Raw genomic sequence first — 19555 nt, forward strand, 5'->3', positions numbered from 1 at the left:
GTATTGCATAGGAACCTGGAATGTTAGGTCCATGAATCAAGGTAAATTGAATGTGGTTAAGCAGGAGACTGCAAGATTGAACATCAACATCTTAGGAATCAGTGAACCAAAATAGATAAGAATAGGCAAATTTAATTAGGCTTACCATTATATCTACTACTATTGTCAAGAATCCCTTAGAAGAAATGGAGCAGCCCTCACAGTCATGCAGTACCTGGGTGAAACCTCAAAAATGACAGAATGATCTCAATTTGTTTCCAAGGCAAACCACTCAGCGTCACAGTAAACCAAGCCTATGCCCCAACGACTGTGCGTAAGAAGTTAAAGTTGACCAGTTCTTTGAAGACATACAACACCTTCTAGCGCTAACACAAAAAAGACGTCCTTTTCATCATAGGGGATTTGAATGCAAAAGTAGGAATTCAAGAGACACTCAGAATAACAGGCAAGTTTGGTCTTGGAATACAAAATGAATCAGGACAAAGGCTAACAGAGTTTTGTCAAGAAAACATGCTGGTCATAAAAAAATACCCTTTTCCAACAACCCAAGAGAGGACTCTATACATGAACATCACCAGATGATCAATACCATAATCAGACTGATTTTATTCTTTTCAGACGAAGATGCAGAAACTCTACACAATCAGCAAAAACAAGACCTGGGGTTGACTGTGGCTCAGATCAACAGCTCCTTATTGCAAAATTCAGGTTTAAATTGAAGAAAGTAGGGAAAACCACTAGGTCATTCAAGTATGACCCTAATCACATTCCTAATACAGTGGAAGTGATGAAAAAATTCAAGGGATTGTATCTGGTAGAGTTCCTGAAGAACTGTGGATAGAGATTTGTAACAAACCATCCCAAAGAAAAAGAAATGAAAGAAGGAAAAGAGGTTGTCTGATGGGGATTTAAAAATAGATGAGAAAAGAAGAGAAGTGTAAAGCAAGGCAGAAAGGGGAAAATATACCCAATTGAATTCAGAGTTCCAGAGAACAGCAAGGAGAGATAAGAAGACCTTCTTAAGTGAACAAAACAGAGAAGTGAAGGGAAACAATAGAATGGTATAGACTAGAAATCTCTTCAAGAAAACTGGAGATATCAAAGGAATATTTCATGCAAGGATGGGCACAATAAAGGACGGAAACAGTAAGGACCTAACAGAAGCAAAAGAGATTAAGAAGACGTCGCAAGGATACACAGAATAATTATACAAAAAAGTCTTAATGACCCAGATAACTACAATGGTGTGGTCACTCATCTAAAGCCGGACATCCTCGAATGTGAAGTCTAGTGAGTCTTAGGAAGCATTACTACTAACAAAGCTAATGGTGAAAGAAATCCTGCTGAGCTTCTATTTAAAATCATGTGTGGGGGTTCTCATATGTATGAACTAAAATCTTATTTCTCCAGTTAATCTGTCTTGTCATTTTAATTATTTGACCAGGCAAAAGAACCAGAGAAGTTAATGGGGATGGGAAAAAATAAATAAAATAGAAGCACCTTGGACTTCATCCAAAGTTGTGATCAAGCATTTAAAAATAAAAAGAAAGTCAATATACAGAAATCAACTGAATTTCTGTGCATTAACAACAGCTGGAAAAAAATTTTTTTAATCCCATTCTCAATAGCATCAAAATCATTTCGATACTTTGGAATAAACTTATCAAGTAAGAGATGTATAGTCTGAAAACTACAAGATCTTCATGAAAGAACTCTAAGAAGACACACAAAAAGAAGATATCCTGTTATCACAGGTCAAAAGAATTTACATCATTAAAATATCCATATAGGGACTTCCTTGATGGACTAGTGGTTAAGAATCTGTCTTGCAATGTATGGTACATGGGTTCGATCCCTCGTCGGGAAGCTGAGATCTCACATGCCACAGAGCAACTGAGTCTGCACACCGCAAGGACTTAGTCTGTGTGCCACAACTAGAGAGTCTCTGTGTTGTAACAAAGATCCTGTGTGCCGCAACTAAGACCCGAGAGAGTCAAACAAACATTTAACGAGAAAATAAGCCCATGTCATCCAATGCCGTCTACAGAGTCAGTGCAATCCCTAACAAAAGAAGTCCATGTCATCCAATGCTGTCTACAGAGTCAGTGCAATCCCTAACAAAAGAAGTCCATGTCATCCAATGCCGTCTACAGAGTCAGTGCAATCCCTAACAAAAGAAGTCCATGTCATCCAATGCCGTCTACAGAGTCAGTGCAATCCCTAACAAAAGAAGTCCATGTCATCCAATGCCGTCTACAGAGTCAGTGCAATCCCTAACAAAATTCCAAAGGTATTTCTCATAGGAATATACAAAACAATTTGAAAATCTGTATGGAACCACAGGAGATCCTCAATAGCCAAAGCAATCTTGAGAAAGAACAAAGCTAGAGATACACTTTCCTTATTACAATTATATAACAAAGCTATAGAAATTAAAACACGATAGTACTAGCATAAGAATAGACAAAAAGACCAATAGAATAAGATTGAGAGCCCAGAAACAAACCCCCACAATATGCTAAACTAAGATTTGACAAGGGAGTCAAGAATACTCAATGAGGAAAGGAGAATCTCTTCAACAAATAGTTTTGAGAAAGCTGTACAGCCACATGCAAAAGAATGCAATTGATCCCCAACCTGACACAGCTCCAAAAAAAAAAAAATGAATTCATAAAGACTTAAATGCAAAAACAGAAACCTTAAAACACCTAGAAGAAAACACAAGGGGAAACCTATTTAACATGGGTCTTGGTAATGACTTTTTCAATATGACATTATGGTTAGCATTAGCAACAAAGGCAAAAATAAAAAGTGGGACTTCATCAAGTTGAAAAGTTTTTGCACAGAAAAAGAAACAATTAAAAAAATGTACCACTTTGGCATATGGATTACTTTGAGCTAAAGGCTATTAAAAAAAATACATATATATATATATATATATATATATATATATATATATATATATACTACCTTTCCCTTAACTACCTAGAAGAATTGAAATTAGGGACTTTTTTCCCCCGGAAAAAGATGTATTATCAAAGATAAATTCTATCTCACTGGCCCAATCTGGATGGCAAGGCAAATATATAATTACCAAACATCTGCTCTTCTTATCATCCTGTGAATGACCCTCCTGTCCTTAAAAGACCCAGGCCCCTATCTCATTCCTTAGTGTAGGTCAGCACATACAACTCATTTTATCTTCTGTCTCTGAACCTCTTATATGATCTCTGATTCTCTCATGTATGTGGGATTCTCATACGTATGAACTAAAATCTTATTTCTCCAGTTAATCTGTCTTAAGTTATTTTAATTATTTGACCAGGCAAAAGAACCAGAGAAGGCAATGAAGATGGGAAATTTCCCCATTCCTGATAGTGTGAATCAGCAAAGAAAACATGAGATATAAATATTCAGTCCTGAGAAAGAAGGAAATCCTGCCATTTGCAGCAACATGGACTCCAAGGGCATTATGCTAAGTGAAATAAGTCAGACAGGGAAAGACTCTATGATAACACTTATATGTAGAATCTAATTGAATTCAGAGAAACAAAGAGTAGAGCAATAGTTACCACAGGCTGCAAGGTGGGGAAAATGGGGAGGTGTTCAAAGGTTACAAATTTCCAGTTATAACATGAAAAACTTCTTGGAATCTAACACACAGCATGGTGTTTATACTTAGTAATATTAAATTATGTACCTGAAAGTTGCTAAGAAAGTAGATCTTAAATGTCCTCACCATGAAAAAGAAATGGTAATTATGGGACATAATGGAAGTTTAGCTAACACTATGGTGGTAATCATTTTGAAATATATAAGAGTACCAAATCAACAGTTCAGTTCAGTTCAGTCGCTCAGTCGTGTCCGACTCTCTGCAACCCCATGAATCACAGCACGCCAGGCCTCCCTGTCCATCACCAACTCCCACAGTTCACTCAGACTCATGTCCATCGAGTCGGTGATGCCATCCAGCCATCTCATTCTCTGCTGTCCCCTTCTCCTCCCACCCCCAATCCCTCCCAGCATCAGAGTCTTTTCCAGTGAGTCAACTCCTCACATAAGGTAGCCAAAGTATTGGAGTTTCAGCTTTACCATCAGTCCTTCCAATGAACACCCAGGACTGATCTCCCTCAGAATGGACTGGGTGGATCTCCTTGCAGTCCAAGGGACTCTCAAGAGTCTTCTCCAACACCACAGTTCAAAAGCATCAATTCTTCGGTGATCAGCTTTCTTCACAGTCCAACTCTCACATCCATACCTGACCACTGGAAAAACCATAGCCTTGACTAGACGGACCTTGGTTGGCAAAGTAATGTCTCTGCTTTTTAATATGCTATCTAGGTTGGTCATAACTTTCCTTCCAAGGAGTAAGCGTCTTTTAATTTCATGGCTGCAATCAGCATCCACCGTGATTCTGGAGCCCCAAAAAATAAAGTCTGATACGGTTTCCCCTGTTTCCCATGAAGTGATGGGACCAGATGCCATGATCTTAGTTTTCTGAATGTTGAGCTTTAAGCCAACTTTTTCACTCTCCTCTTTCACTTTCACCAAGAGGCTTTTTAGTTCCCCTTCACTTTCTACAACTTAAACTTACTGAATGTTATATGTCAACTGTGCATCAATAAAGTTGGTGGTTGAAGAGACTTAAACTTACCTGAAACTATAAATATACGAGAAAAAAAGAGAGAGAGAAAGCTCTTGGATACTAATCTGGGCAATATTTTTTGGATGACATAAAAGCAGAGGCAACAACAGATAAGTAGGACTGCATCAAAATAAAAAACTTCTCAGCAAAAAAATAAGCAACAAAGCAAAACTGAAACCTACAGAATGGGAGAAAAATTAGCGAATCATATAGCTGATAAGGGATTAATTTCTAAAATATGCTGCTGCTGCTGCTGCTGCTAAGTCGCTTCAGTCATGTCTGACTCTGTGCGACCCCATAGATGGCAGCCCACCAGGCTCCCCCATCCATTTAGGTCCTTTGCTATTTTTAAATCTCTTTATCTTTCTTCTTTAATTGTGAGTAAAATATGCTGCTCACAATTAAATAAGAAAGATAAAGAGATTTAAAAATAGCAAACGACCTAAATGGATATTTCTCCAAAGAAAAGCCAAATGACCATCAGATACGTGAAAAGGGACTCAACATCACTAATCATCAGGGAAATGCAAATCAAAACCACAACTCACACCTTTTAGGATAGTGTGTTATCAAAGAGAAAAAGATAATAAGTAATAGCAAGAATGTGGAGAAAATGAAACTTTTATATACTGTTGATGGGAGTGAAAATTGGCACAGTCATTATAGAAAACAGTAGACAGGCTTCTCAAAAATTTAAGTGCACCACCTTAGGATCCAGCAAGCATATTACTGGGTATATACATGCAATATGTTAAGCAGATAACTGTGGCAATTATTTCATAATGTATATGCATATCAAAATATTAAGTCATATACCTTAAACATATTTTTAAGAAGTTCAAAAACTAAAAGCAAATTTTGTGTGTGTGTCAGTTGCTTAGTGTCCGACTCTTTGCAACCCCGTAGACCGCAGCCCCACCAGGCCCCTCTGTCCATGGGATTCTCCAGGCAAGAACACTGGAGTGGGCTGCCATTTCCTTCTTCAAAAGGAACTATAGAAAGAAGGAAAGTGAAGTCGCTCAGTCGTGTCCAACTCTTTGCGACCCCATAGACTGTAGCCTACCAGGTTCCCCCATCCATGGAATTTTCCAGACAAGAGTACTGGAGTGGGTTGCCATTTCCTTCTCCAAAAAAGAGATTTTAAACAGAATAAATAATTTAAATATATCTAATTGACCACTGTCTTGGTAATGTTAATAAAAATATTGAGGACCAACTATATAGATGTTATAAAACAATACCTTTTCCAAATACACTCTCACAACGTGCATCAATATCTTGGCAGCCTCCATCATAACAAAAAGCTTTTCCTCCTTCACATTGCCGTCCATTGAGTATAGTTATATCAGCCGGACACCTTCCTGAGCTTCCATTACAAACCTCAGGAATATCACATTCAGGATGTGCAATGGGCCTACATGTAGCACCTGCTTCCATAAACTAGTAGAAATTAAAATATAAAAAGTAAAGCATTATATATGATTATTGTGTTTACTAATATTTAATCTTGCTCTAATTCCATTTATAGCTAGATGAGGTACTTATTCATTAGTGTTTCTCAGTATCTTCCTGTTATGAAACATTATAATAATCATATTGAAAAAAACTGAATATTATCAACCAAAGCAGGAGGTAAGGAATATGTACAAGGAAAAGTATATTATAAATATGATACTCTAGAGCCCAAGTTTTGGCTAGAAGGCAGGAAAAGTAGCTTTTAGCTTGGGATAATTATTGCTTTAGGGAAAACTGTGAAATTTAGGTATTTTCTAAATAAAATATACTTATTCAAACCATAGTTTTAAAGTATGGAATATTGGTAATTCTATGAAAATATGAAACCTAAATAACTGAGAATAGAATGCAAAGAATGATTAAAAAGGCAGTTCAACTACTAAATTCTTAGGGGAAAAAGGAACCCAATAGTAAATTTTCTCCTGACTTATCCTATGGGTCATTAACTTTTTCACGTACAGCATTCTTAAAATTTATATAAAGAACATTAATTGGGCATTTATCTCATACTTCTTAATTGAGGGCTTCTAGTTTATACTATAAAGATCACAGAGGAAAGAATTAACCATGGTAAGATTCCGGGGGTGGGGGGGAACCATATCAGTTAACTACGGTGAAGAACACAGAACCAGTGGCAGGTCATTCAATAGAGGGGTTCTCATGTGATGAATATGTCACATATATGTTGGAAGAGCTGAAAAGTAAAACAGGGGACAGGAATGAACATCTTCATCATATAAGCTAATATATAACCTTTAAGTCAAATGGTCTTTGTATAACAAATTCATAGTTTAAACTTGTGCTGACACGCAGCATTTGGAAAGTGTTATATCTAGTGAGTTTCATTATTTATGCATTTATGGGAAATTGCTCTTTCAATTCAGTCAGTTCAGTTCAGTTCAGTCGCTCAGTCGTGTCCGACTCTCCGCGACCCCATGAATCACAGCACGCCAGGCCTCCCTGTCCATCACCAACTCCCGGAGTTCACTCAAACTCACGTCCACAGAGTCGGTGATGCCATCCAGCCATCTCATTCTCTGTCGTCCCCTTCTCCTCCCGCCCCCAACCTTTCCCAGCATCAGAGTCTTTTCCAGTGAGTCAACTCATTGCATGAGGTGGCCAAAGTATTGCAGTTTCAGCTTTACCATCAGTCCTTCCAATGAACACCCAGGACTGATCTCCTTTAGAATGGACTGGCTGGATCTCCTTGCAGTACAATACTCACAAATACCCGTCACAACCTAAAAGACCATTTTTTTATAAAAATATAAATTTTGGACAAAATAAATGAAAACAGTCCCTTTCAGTGAAAATGTTCTGCATCCAAGAATTCTTTCATAGCTGTCAATCAAGGCTTAAAACCAATAGCATCATTAGGGAGAATAATGGCATTACAAGGAGGACTCAACATGCAACTATAATTTGTAAAATTAGACACATCACTCTGAACTTATTTTTGTCTTTACATGAAAAGTCATGTATTTTGAGTTACAGCTAAGTGTCTGTATTCAAAAGTAACCAAGACACATTTCATTTTATACTTAGAAGATGGTAATAAACTAAAATCGTACTTTACAGTTGTTGCAGCATAATCCTGTATCGCATTCTGAACCTGGTTTCAGCACACAAGTACGCGGATTACAACAGCTATCAGGTCCACATTGCTATAAATGAGTGGAATACACAATAAAACTATGTCATGGAAATTATATAAACTTTGGCAAGAGCTATGTTACACAGTTTTTTAATTTGGGGGGAAATATGCATGCTGTCGACACAGATTTTTACATCTTTGAACAATTAAAATACTATGGTGGAACTTAATCAACTAGAAAACTGAGAAAAATACATAAAACCACTTTTTTTTTCAGAAATTAAATATTATAACAGAGAAGAGTGGCACCTCCAGTGCCTAAATGGTGAGAGGAAAGGTGAGATACAGATCAAAGGGTACAGACTTTCATTGATAAAATAAGTTTGTTGTCAGGATCTATAGTTAACAATACTGCATTATACAGGTGAAATTTGCTAAGAAGACAGAAATGTTTTTAATGATAACTGTGTGAGATGATGTACATTTCAACTGGTTTGATCATGGGAACCATTTCATAATGTATACATATATGAAAACATCACACTGTATATCTGTAAATCTTAAACCATATATAATTTTTATTTGCTAACGATACCTCAATAAATCAGGGTGGGGGAAGAGGTAGGTATGGGACTTCCCTGGAGGAAGTGGTTAAAACTCCATGCTTCCAATACAGGGCATGCGGGTTAGATCCCACATGGAAATAAGATCCCACATTCTTTGGGACACAGTCAAAAAACAAAGTTTAAAAAAATTTAAAAGGGGTGAGTAGAGTTTAGACCCACTGCAAAGTTAGCAAGAACAGTCCCAAAGAGTGTCCTCATTTTCACCAATCACAAGCTCAGTGGATTCCCAAAACCACACTCAGGTTTTATAATTTACTGGAAGAACTCACAGAACACACTGAAAGCTGTTAACACTCACAGTTACGGTTTATTATATGGAAAGGATACAAATTAAAATCAGTCAAGAGAAAAAGCACTGAGGACACAATTCAGGAAAAGCACTAAACATGGAGCTTCTACTGTCTTTACCCCATGGAATCACAGACATATTACTCTCCCAGCACTGATATGTGATGCTTCCTAACTAGTTCCACAAGGCCAGTGTTAGCCTAATATCAAGACCAAAGACATTTCAAGAAAGGAAAATTATATATCAATAAATCTACAGATCTCATAAATAAATCTAGATCAATAAATAAATAGATCTAATAAACATAAATGCAAAAATCCTCAACAAAAAAAACTAGGAAATTGAATCCAACAATGTACAAAAATAATTCTATAATACAAGAAAGTAGGATTCATCACAAGCATGAAAGAGTGGCTTATTATGCAAACATCCATTAATACAATCAATAATACTGATAGACTAAACAAGGAAAATCAATGACCCTCACAATTGCTGTAGAGAAAGCATTTGACAAAATCTAAAAATCACTTATAAAAATGTTAGCAAACTAGTAATAGAGGAAACTTCTTCAATTTGGTAACAACATCTAGAAAAAAATCTTATAGGATCCATATGATGAAAACTATAAAACCTGATGAAGAAAATCAAAGAAAGTATAAAAAAATGAAGAGAATGTTCATGTTCATGAATAGGAAGACTTCATATTGTTAAAATGTCAGTTCTTCACACTTGATGCTCAATGCAATTACAATAAAAGAGTCCAGCAACTGTTTTTTGACATTGTCAAACTGATTCTAAGGTTTATATGGAAAGGCAAAAGACAGAGTAGACAACATAATGTTGAGGAAGAAAAAGAAGAAGGAGGAGCAATAGAAGAAAACTGAAGTACTTAAAATAGTTTCAAAACTATAATTATGGCATTGTAGTATGTACAAAGGAAATCAGTCCTGAATATTCATTGGAAGGACTGATGCTGAAGTTGAAACTCCAATACTCTGGCCACCTGATGCGAAGAGCTGACTCATTGGAAAAGACCCTAATGCTGGGAAAGATTGAGGGCAGGAGGAGAAGGGGACGATAGAGGATGAGATGGTTGGATGGCATCACCGACTCAACGGACATGGGTTTGGTATATTGGTAGGTTACGTGTCATTTATAAAAAGAATTTTAACATGCATGAATTTTAGCATTCTTTAAGGGTCCTAGAACCAATCTTCTGTAGATATCAAGGGACAATCGTTTCCTATAAAGCTACAGTCAGTAAAACAGTATGTTTTGCTTCCGACAAAGTTACCATAGTCAAAACAGAACGGTACTGGGACAAATACAGACTCACAGATCAATGGAACACAATTGAGAGCACAAAAATAAACCCACACCTGCACAGACAATAAATTTACAACAAAGAATACACTACAGAGAAAGGAGAGTCTCTTCAATAAATGGTGTCGAGAAAACTGTAAGGCCACATGCAAAAGAAAGAAACTAGACTACTACCTCACACCATAAAGAAAAATGAACTCAAAATGGATTGATTTGAATATAAGACACGAATCCATAAAATTCCTAGAAGATAATGTAGGCAATAATCTCACTGATATCGATCTCATAAGGGTAAGGTTTTTGTTGCTCTGAATTGAAAGGTAAGAGAAACAAAAGCAGAATAAACAAACGGGCCTAGATCAAACTAAAATGTTTCCTCACAGCAAAGAAAACCATCTCAAAATGAAAAAGCAACTTACTGAATGAAAATATATTTGCAAATCATATATCTGATATAGAGTTAATATCCAAAATACATAAAATACATATACAACTCAATAACAAAATAACAAACAACCTGACTAAAAAAATGGACACAGAACTGAACAGACATTTCCAAAGAAGACACAGAGATGACCAACAGGCACATGAAAAGATGATCAACATAATTATTAGGAAAATGCAAATCAAACTACAATAAGATATCACCTCACACCTTTTAGAATAACTATTATCAAAAATAAAAAATAACAAATGTTGTAGAGAACACAGAGAAAAGGGAACCCTAGTCCACTATTGGTAGGGCTAAAAATCGGTGCAGCCACTATGGAAAACATTATGGTGACTACTCAAAAAACTAACAATCAAATTATCATACAATCCGCTATTCCACTTCTGTGTATTTATCCAAATAATACAAACACACTAACTAGAAAAAAAATATATGCACTCTGTTTATTGCAGCATTATTTATAACCAAGATGTGGAAACAATCTAAGGGGCTTCCGTGGTGGCTCAGATGGTAAAGAATTCACCTGTAATGCACGAGACGCAGATTCGATTCCTACTCGGGAAGATTCCCTGGAGAAGGAAATGGCTACCTACTCCAATATTCTTGCCTGGAGAATCCCATGTAAGAAGCCTGGCAGGCTTGGGGTCCTTGGGGTCACAAAGAGTCGGACAAGACTGAGCGAGTAAACAAGCACAAGTATGGGAACAACCTGGGTGTCCACTGATGGAAGAATGGATAAAGGCGACCCAGGGTACATGAACAATGGACACTTCACGCTCAGTGCCTCTGTAATGTCCGACTCTTTGCAACTCTGTAGACTGTAGCCTGTCAGACACCTCCTGCTCCGTGCTGGGATTTTCCCAGCAAGAATACTGGAGTGAGTTGCCATTTCCTTCTCCAGGGGATCTTCCCAACCCAGGGATCAACCAGGGCCTCCTGCATTGCAGGTGGATTCTTTACTACTGAGCCACAGAGGAAGTCAATGGAATACTTACTCATCCGTAAAAAGAATGAAACCTTGCTGTTTGCAACAACATGGATGAACCTTGAAAGTATTACACTAAGAGAAATAACTCAAATGGAGAAAGACACCATATAATTTCATTCATATGTAAAATCTAAAAAACAGCAGAGCACTCAAAAAAGCCAACTAAATAAAACCAAAAAAACCTCATAGATACAGAGATCAGATTAGTGGTTACCAGAAGGAAGTAGTTTAGGAAGTAAGAGAAATGGGTGAAGGGAGTCAACCCTTTGGCATTAGATGGTAAGCAGACTTTCGGTGCTGATCACTTTGTAATGTATACAGATGTTTAATTAGAATGCTGCACATCTGAAACTTATATAATAAAACAAACACCAATATGATACTGGGACAAAAATAGACATGTCAATCAGCAAAAGGGAACAGAGAACTCAAAAGTAAACTCTAGCATATATGGTATACTAATATTCAACAAGGAAGTCAAGAATACCCAACGAGGAAAGCACACTCTTTTCAACAACCAGGAAAACTGGAGAAACACATGCAAAACAATGACATTGACTCCTATCCCACAATACCAGAGAAATTAACTCAAAATGGATCAAAGACATAAACATAAGATCTGATATCATGAAACCCCTAGAAGAAAATGTAGGGAAGAACCTCAGATACTGATCTTGGGTATAAATTTTGGAGCATGAGGCCAAACCACAGCATGGACAAACTACAAAAGAAAAAAATCAACAAATGGGACATCAAACTCAAAAACTTTTGCACCTGGTGTGCAGGGATGACCCAGAGGGAGGATAAAGGGAGGAGGGAGGTGGGAGGGAGGTTCAGGAGGGGGAACTCATGTACAGCCGGGGCGGATTCATGTCAATGTATGGCAAAACCAACCAATATTGTAAAATAATTAGCCTCCAATAAAAAATAAATTAAAAAATAAATAAATAAATAAAATTAATTTTGATCAAAAAAAATCTTTTGCACCTCAAAAGAAACACTTACCAAAATGGAAAAAATAAAATAAAACCTACATGATGGGAGAAGAATTCTGCAAAGCATGTATCAGATAAGGGGTTAATATTAAACATATATAAAGAACTTATTCAATCTGATAACAAAAAAAAAACACTCCAATTTTAAAATGAACAGAAGAACTAGATGCTTTTCTGAAAAGACATACAGATGGCCAATAGGCACATGAAAAGACACTCAACATCACCGATCATCAAGAAATACAAATCAAAACCACAATGAGACATCACTTCCCACCTATTAGAATGGTTACCATTGAGAATACAAGAGACAACAGATACTGGAAAGGATGTGGTGAAAAGGGAAGCTTTATATATTGTTGGTGGGAATGTAAATTGGTCCAACCAATTGCTCCACTATGCAAAATAATACGGAGGTTGCTCAAAAAATTAAAAATAGACCTACCATATGGTCTAGCAATTCCACTTCTGAGTATATACCCAAAGAAAATGAAAACTTAATTTCAAAGAGATATATGCACTCTGTATTTATCACACTATTATTTACAATACCAAAGATACAGAAAGACCCAAAACACCCATCAATGGATTAACAGATAAAAAAGATGTGCTACACATACACAATGGAATGTTTTTCAGCCAAGAAAATGGAAGCGATCCTCCCATTTTCAATATGTAGGAACCTTGAGCACATTATGCTAATGATATAAGTCAAACAGAGAAAAGAAGAATTGAGTGATATCACGTATATGTGGAATCTAAAAAATTTAAACCTGTGAAAAACAGAGTAAAATACTCATTACCAGAGGTTTGGAGACAAAGGAATAAGAGTGACAGTATTTAAGGGTACAAACTTGTAACAAATAATAAATAAGCCATAGAAATCTACTGCACAATATAATGAATATAGGCAATACCACTTTACTATAGTGAATTGCAAAAGAGAAAAGCAAAGATATATCCATCTGGAGGCAGAGTTCTAGAGAGTAGCAAGGAGAGATAAGAAAGCCTTCCTAAGTGATCAATGCAAAGAAACAGAGAAAAAATATAATAGGAAAGACTAGCGATCTCTTCAAGAAAATTAAAGATACTAAGAAAATATTTCAAGAAAAGATGGGCGCAATAAGAGACAGAAACGGTATCGACCTAACAAAAGCAGAAGATATTAAGAAGAGGTGGCAACAATACACAGAAGAACTATACAAAAAAAACATCTTAGTGAGCCAGATAACCACGATGGTGTGATCAGTCACGTAGAGCCAGACATCCTGGAGTGTGAAATCAAGTGAGCCTTAGGAGGCATCATTATGAATAAAGAGAGTGGAGGTGATGGAATTCCAGCTGAGCTTTTTCAAATCCTAAAAGATGATGGTGTGAAACTGCTGCACTCAATATGCCAGCAAATTTGGAAAACAGCCATGGCCACAGGACTAGAAAGGTCAGTTTTATTTCCACTCCCAAAGAAAGGCATGGAGAAGGGAATGGCAACCCACTCCAGTATTCTCGCCTGGAAAATCCCATGCACAGAGAAGCCTGGTGGGCTACAGCCTATGGGGTCGCAGAGCCAGACACCACTGACTGACTAAGCACACAAGAAAGGCAATGCCAAAGAATGTTCAAACTACCACACAATTGCATTCGTCTCACACGTTAGCAAAGTAATGCTCAAAATTCTCCACGATAGGCTTCAATAGTACGTACACCGAGAACTTTCAGATGTTCAAGCTGAATTTAGAAAAGGCAGAGGAACCAGAGATCAAATTGCCAACATCCATTGGATCATAGAAAAAGGAAGAGAGTTCCAGAAAAACATCTACTTCTGATTCATTGACAGCACTAAAGATGCTTCAGCTTTATTGACTACACTTTGACTATGTGGATCACAACAAACTGGAAAATTCTTCAAGAGGTGGGAATACCAGACCATCTTACCTGCCTCCTGAGAAACCTGTATGCATATCAAGAAGCAACAGTTAGAACTGGAATTGGAACAACAGACTCGTTCCAAATTGGGAAAGGAGTACGTCAAGGTTGTATATTGTCACCTTATTTATTTAACTTATATACAGAGTGAAGTGAAGTGAAGCGAAGTCGCAGAGGCGTGTCCGACTCTTTGCAACCCCATGGACTTGCCTACCAGGTTCCACCATCCACGGGATTTTCCAGGCAAGAGTACTGGAGTGGGCTGCCATTTCCTTCTCCTATATACAGAGTACATCATGTGAAATGCCAGGCTGGATGAAGCACAAGCTGGAATCAAGACTGCCGTCAGAAATATCAATAACCTCAGAAATGCAGATGACATTACCCTTACGGCAGAAAGTGAAGAGGAACTAAAACAGCCACTTGATGAAGGTGAAAGAGGAGGGTGAAAAAGCTGGCTTAAAACTCAACATTAAAAAAACTAAGATCATGGCATATGGTCCCATTACTTCATGGCAAATAGATGGGAAAACAATGGACACAGTGACAGACTTTATTATCTTGGGCTCCAAAATCACTGCAGATGGTGACTGCAGCCATGAAATTAAAAATTTTGCTCTTTGGAAGAAAAGCGATGACCAACCTAGATACATGTTGAAAAGCAAAGATATTACTTTGCTGATAAAGGTCCATATAGTCAAAGCTATGGCTTTTTCAGTAGTCAAGTATGGATGTGAGAATTGGACCATAAAGAAAGCTGAACACCAAAGAACTTATGCTTTTGAACTGGGGTGTTGGAGAAGACTCTTAAGAGTCCCTTGGACTGCAAAGAGATCAAACCAGTCAATCCTAAAGGAAACCGTCCTGAATATTCGTTGGAAGGACTGATGCTGAAGATGAAGCTCCTGCACTTTGGCCACCTGATTCGAAGGGCTGACTCATTAGAAAAGACCCTGATGCTGGGAAAGACTGAAGGCAGAAGGAGAAGGGGACGACAGAGGATGAGATGGTTGGGTGGCATCACCGACTGGATGGACATGAGTTCAAGCAATCTCCGGGAGATGGTGAAGGACATGGAAGCCTGGCATGCTGCAGTCCATGGGTTCTCAAATAGTCAGACATGACTGAGCAATTGAACAACAAATGTACTATAATTATGTGTGTGTGTGTGTGTGTGTGTGTGTGTACATGCTCAGTCACACCCAACTCTTTGAGACCGCATGAACTGTAGCCTGCAAGGCTCCTCTGTCCATGGGATTCTCCAGGTAAGGATACTGGAGTGGGTTGCCATTTCTTCTCCAAGGGATCTTCCTGACCCAGGGATTGAACTTGCGTCTCTTTTGTCTCTTGCATTGCAGGCGGATTCTTTGCAACTGACCCCAATTGGGAATTCCTATAATTATGTAATGTAGTAAACATCACCACATCAGCAATCAGATAACAATATATAAACATATATAAATATATCACAGTAACACACTGCACAGCTTAAACTTACAATATTTTACTTCAAATTTATTAAAAAAAAAAAAAACGCTCAGAAAGAAATTTCCTCAATATGGTAAAGCAGATCTATTTAAAGAAAAGCTTATATCTAATATATTTAATGTTAAAAGTCAGAAAACTTTCTCCCTAAAAATAAGAACAAAGGAAAGAAGGCCACTCTCAGCACTTCTAATAAAAACTATAATTCAGAAAAGTCCACTGCAATTTTTATACTAGTGATTTAATTGCTAAATAAAATTTTTAAACTATCAAAATAAGCAATCTATAGAAGAAATAAATAAAGAAGTTCTGAATAAGCTGAGAGATACACAATGTGCACAGATTGGCATAACTAATATTGGTAAGAAAGTAATTCCCCTCAAATTGATATATGAATACAACACAGTTCAAATCAAAGTCCCTACAATTATATGCCAATTCGTCAACTTACATGAAAACAAACGGGTCCTAGAATAGTAAAAGTATCTTGAAAAAGAGGACCAAAGTTCATTGATTTACACAAAATCTTTTTAAGACTTACTGTAAAAATACATTAGTTAAGACTGTGGAATTGGCATAAGGGCAGACAAGTACACAGAAAAGTATTAATGGAAAGACACATACATATGGTTGTTTATTATCATAGGAACAGGTGTTAACTGTTCTCTAAATGTTTGGTGAATTCACCTGTGAAGGAAGCCATTGGTCCTGGATTTTTCGTTGGTAATTTTATTACTATTACTACTGATTCAAAGTCATTACTGGCAATTGGTCTGTTCATCTTTTCTATTTCTCCCTGGTTCAGTATTAGGAGAGTACACATTTCTCAAGAATTTGTACGTTTCTTCCATTTTGCCCATTTTACTGACATATAATTATTTGAAATAATCTCCTATGATTCTTTGAATTTATGCGGTGTTGGCTGTACCTTCTCCTTTTACATTTCTGATTTTATTGATTTGGGCTCTCTCTTTTTCTTGATGGGTCCAGCTAAAGGTTTATCAGTTTCCTTCATCCTTCTCAAAGAATCACCTCTTAGTTTCATTAATCCTTTTTAATTTTTTAGCCTCTATTTCAATTACTTATACTCTGATCTTTATTATTTCTCTGCTTCTACTAATTTTGGGTTTTATTTCTTCTGTTTTTAGCTCCTTTAGGTGTAAAATCAGGTTGCTTGATATTTTTCTTATTTAATAAGGTAAGTTTGTATCATTAAAATATTCCCTCAGAAATGCTTTTTCTTTGCCCCATGGATTTTGGATTACTGTGTTTTGTTTTCATTTGTCTACAGGTATTTTTAAATTTTCTATTTGATTTCTTCCATGATCCATTAGTTGGTTAGCAGTATATTGTTTAGCCTCAACATGTTTCTATTTTTCGTACTTTCTTCTTGTAGTTTATTTCTAGTCTCATAGCATTCTAGTCAGAAAAGATGCTGGATATGATTTCAATTTTCTTAAATTTACTGAGACTTATGTTGTGGCCTACCCTGGAGAATGTTACAAGGCAGCTGAAACAGTGTATTCTGCTGCTTTGATGTGGAATACTCTGTATTTATATCCATAAATTCCATCTGGTCTGATGTGTCACTTAAGACCAGTCTTTCCTTAATGATTTTATGTCTGAATGATCTAAAGATGTAAGTGAGCTGTTAAAGTCCCTTACTAATATTGTGTTTACTGTCAGTGTCTCCTCTTACATCTGATATTTGATTTATGTATTTAGGTGCAACTATGTTAGCTGTTCCAACCAGTCCATTCTAGAGGAGATCAATCCTGGATGTTCATTGGAGGGACTAATGCTAAAGCTGAAGCTGCAATACTTTGGCCACCTCATGCAACGAGTTGACTCACTGGAAAAGACTCTGATGCTGGGAAAGGTTGGGGGAGGGAGGAGAAGGGGACGACGCAGAATGAGATGGCTGGATGGCATCACCGACTCTGTGGACATGAGTTTGAGTGAACTCCGGGAGTTGGTGATGGACAGGGAGGCCTGGCGTGCTGTGATTCATGGGGTCGCGGAGAGTCGGACACGACTGAGCGACTGAACTGAACTGAACTGAACTGATGTTAGCTGTTGTTGTTTAGTAGCCAAGTCATGGCCGATTCTTCTGCGACCTGCATCTCTCGCATTGGCAGGCAGATTCTTTACCACTGACCCACTTGTCCTATGTTGGATGCATATACATTTGCAAACATTACATCTTCTTGGATTGATCCCTTAATCATTATATAATGTCCTTTGTCTAACAGTCTTTGTTTTGAAGTCTGTTTTATCTTATATAATTGAGTACTGCCACCTCAGATTCTTCTGATTTCAATTTCATGGAATACCTTTTCTGATTCCCTCACTTTCAGTCTGTGTGTGTCTTTGCAACTAACCATGGGCAGATCTGAAGTGAGTCCCTTGGAGGCAGTGTATGTACATATATAGGTCCTATTTTTTTATCCATTCAGTCATTCTGTTTCTTTTGATTGCAGCATTTAATACAATTACATTTACAGTAATTATTGATAGATATGTACTTATTGCCGTTTTGTTAAATGCAGGATACTAAAGCAATAGGAATCTGTTGCATTTCTATACACTAATAATGAATTAACAAAATAGAAATATAAAAACAATCCCATTTAGAATCACATCAAAAATAATAAAATATCTAAGAACAAATCTAAGGAGGTAAAACACCCATTCTTGGAAAACTAAGACACAAATGAAAGAAACTGAAGATGATAAAAGCAAATGGAAAGTTATACAGTCATGGACTGGCAGAATTAATATTGCTAAAAAGGCCATAGTATCCAAAGCAATCGACAGATTCAATGCAATTCTATCAAAATATTAATGGAATTTTTCACAGAACTAAAACAAATAATTCTAAAATTTGTATGGAAACATAAGACTCCAAACAGTCAAAGCAATCCGAATAAAGAAGAACAGAGCTAGAAGTATCATACTCCTTGATTTCAAACTACAGTACAAAGAGACAACACCAAACAGTATGATACTGGCACAAGAACAGATATACAAATCAATGGAACAGAACAGAGAGCCTAGAAATAAACCTATGCACTTATAGTCAATTAATTTTCAACAAAGGAGGCAAGAATATACAATAGAGAAAAGACAATCTCTTTAAAAAGCAGTGCTGGGAAATCTGGACAGCTACATTTAAGGAATAAAACTGAAACATTTTTCACACCATACATTAAAATAAACTCAAAATAGATTAAAACATAAATGTAAGACCAGAAACCATAAAACTCCAAGAAGAAAACTTAGGCAGAATACTCTGACATTAACTACAACAATTTTTTTAGATCTGTCTCTTAAGGCAAAGAAAACAAAAATAAACAAATGAGCTCTAATTAAACTTAAAAGCACAGGAAACTATTGGTTAAAGAAAAAAACAACTTACAGCATGTGAGAAAATGTTTGCAAATAATATGGTTGATAAGGGGTTAATATTGAAAATACATAAACAGCTCATACAACTCAGTATCAAAAAACCAACCTCAGTATCAAAAAAGTGAAAGTGAAAGTCGTGTCCAACTTTTTGCAACCCCATGGACTACACTGTCCATGGAATTCTCCAGGTCAGAATACTGGAGTGGGCAGTCTTTCCCTTCTCCAGGGGATCTTCCCACCCCAGGGATCGAACCCAGGTCTCCTGCATTGCAGCTGGATTCTTTACCAGCTGAACCACCAGGGAAACCCAAGA

At 36.9% G+C, this 19555-nt stretch overlaps 1 protein-coding gene across 1 annotated transcript in view; it reads right to left on the bottom strand.

Moving 5' to 3' along the window:
* Positions 1 to 19555, bottom strand: part of ADAM32 (ADAM metallopeptidase domain 32) — a 158086-nt gene that overhangs the window by 50236 nt on the left and 88295 nt on the right. The window contains exons 13-14 of the mRNA XM_055416290.2: positions 7732 to 7824; positions 5887 to 6085 (exon numbers count right to left, since the gene is read on the bottom strand). Coding sequence (XP_055272265.2) covers positions 5887 to 6085; positions 7732 to 7824 — 292 coding nt within the window. The remainder of the gene's footprint in view (positions 1 to 5886; positions 6086 to 7731; positions 7825 to 19555) is intronic.

This window comes from Moschus berezovskii, chromosome 26 (assembly GCF_049115385.1).
Source record: "Moschus berezovskii isolate FMDL1 chromosome 26, NW_MosBer_1.0, whole genome shotgun sequence".
Classification (NCBI taxonomy): Eukaryota; Metazoa; Chordata; class Mammalia; order Artiodactyla; family Moschidae; genus Moschus; species Moschus berezovskii.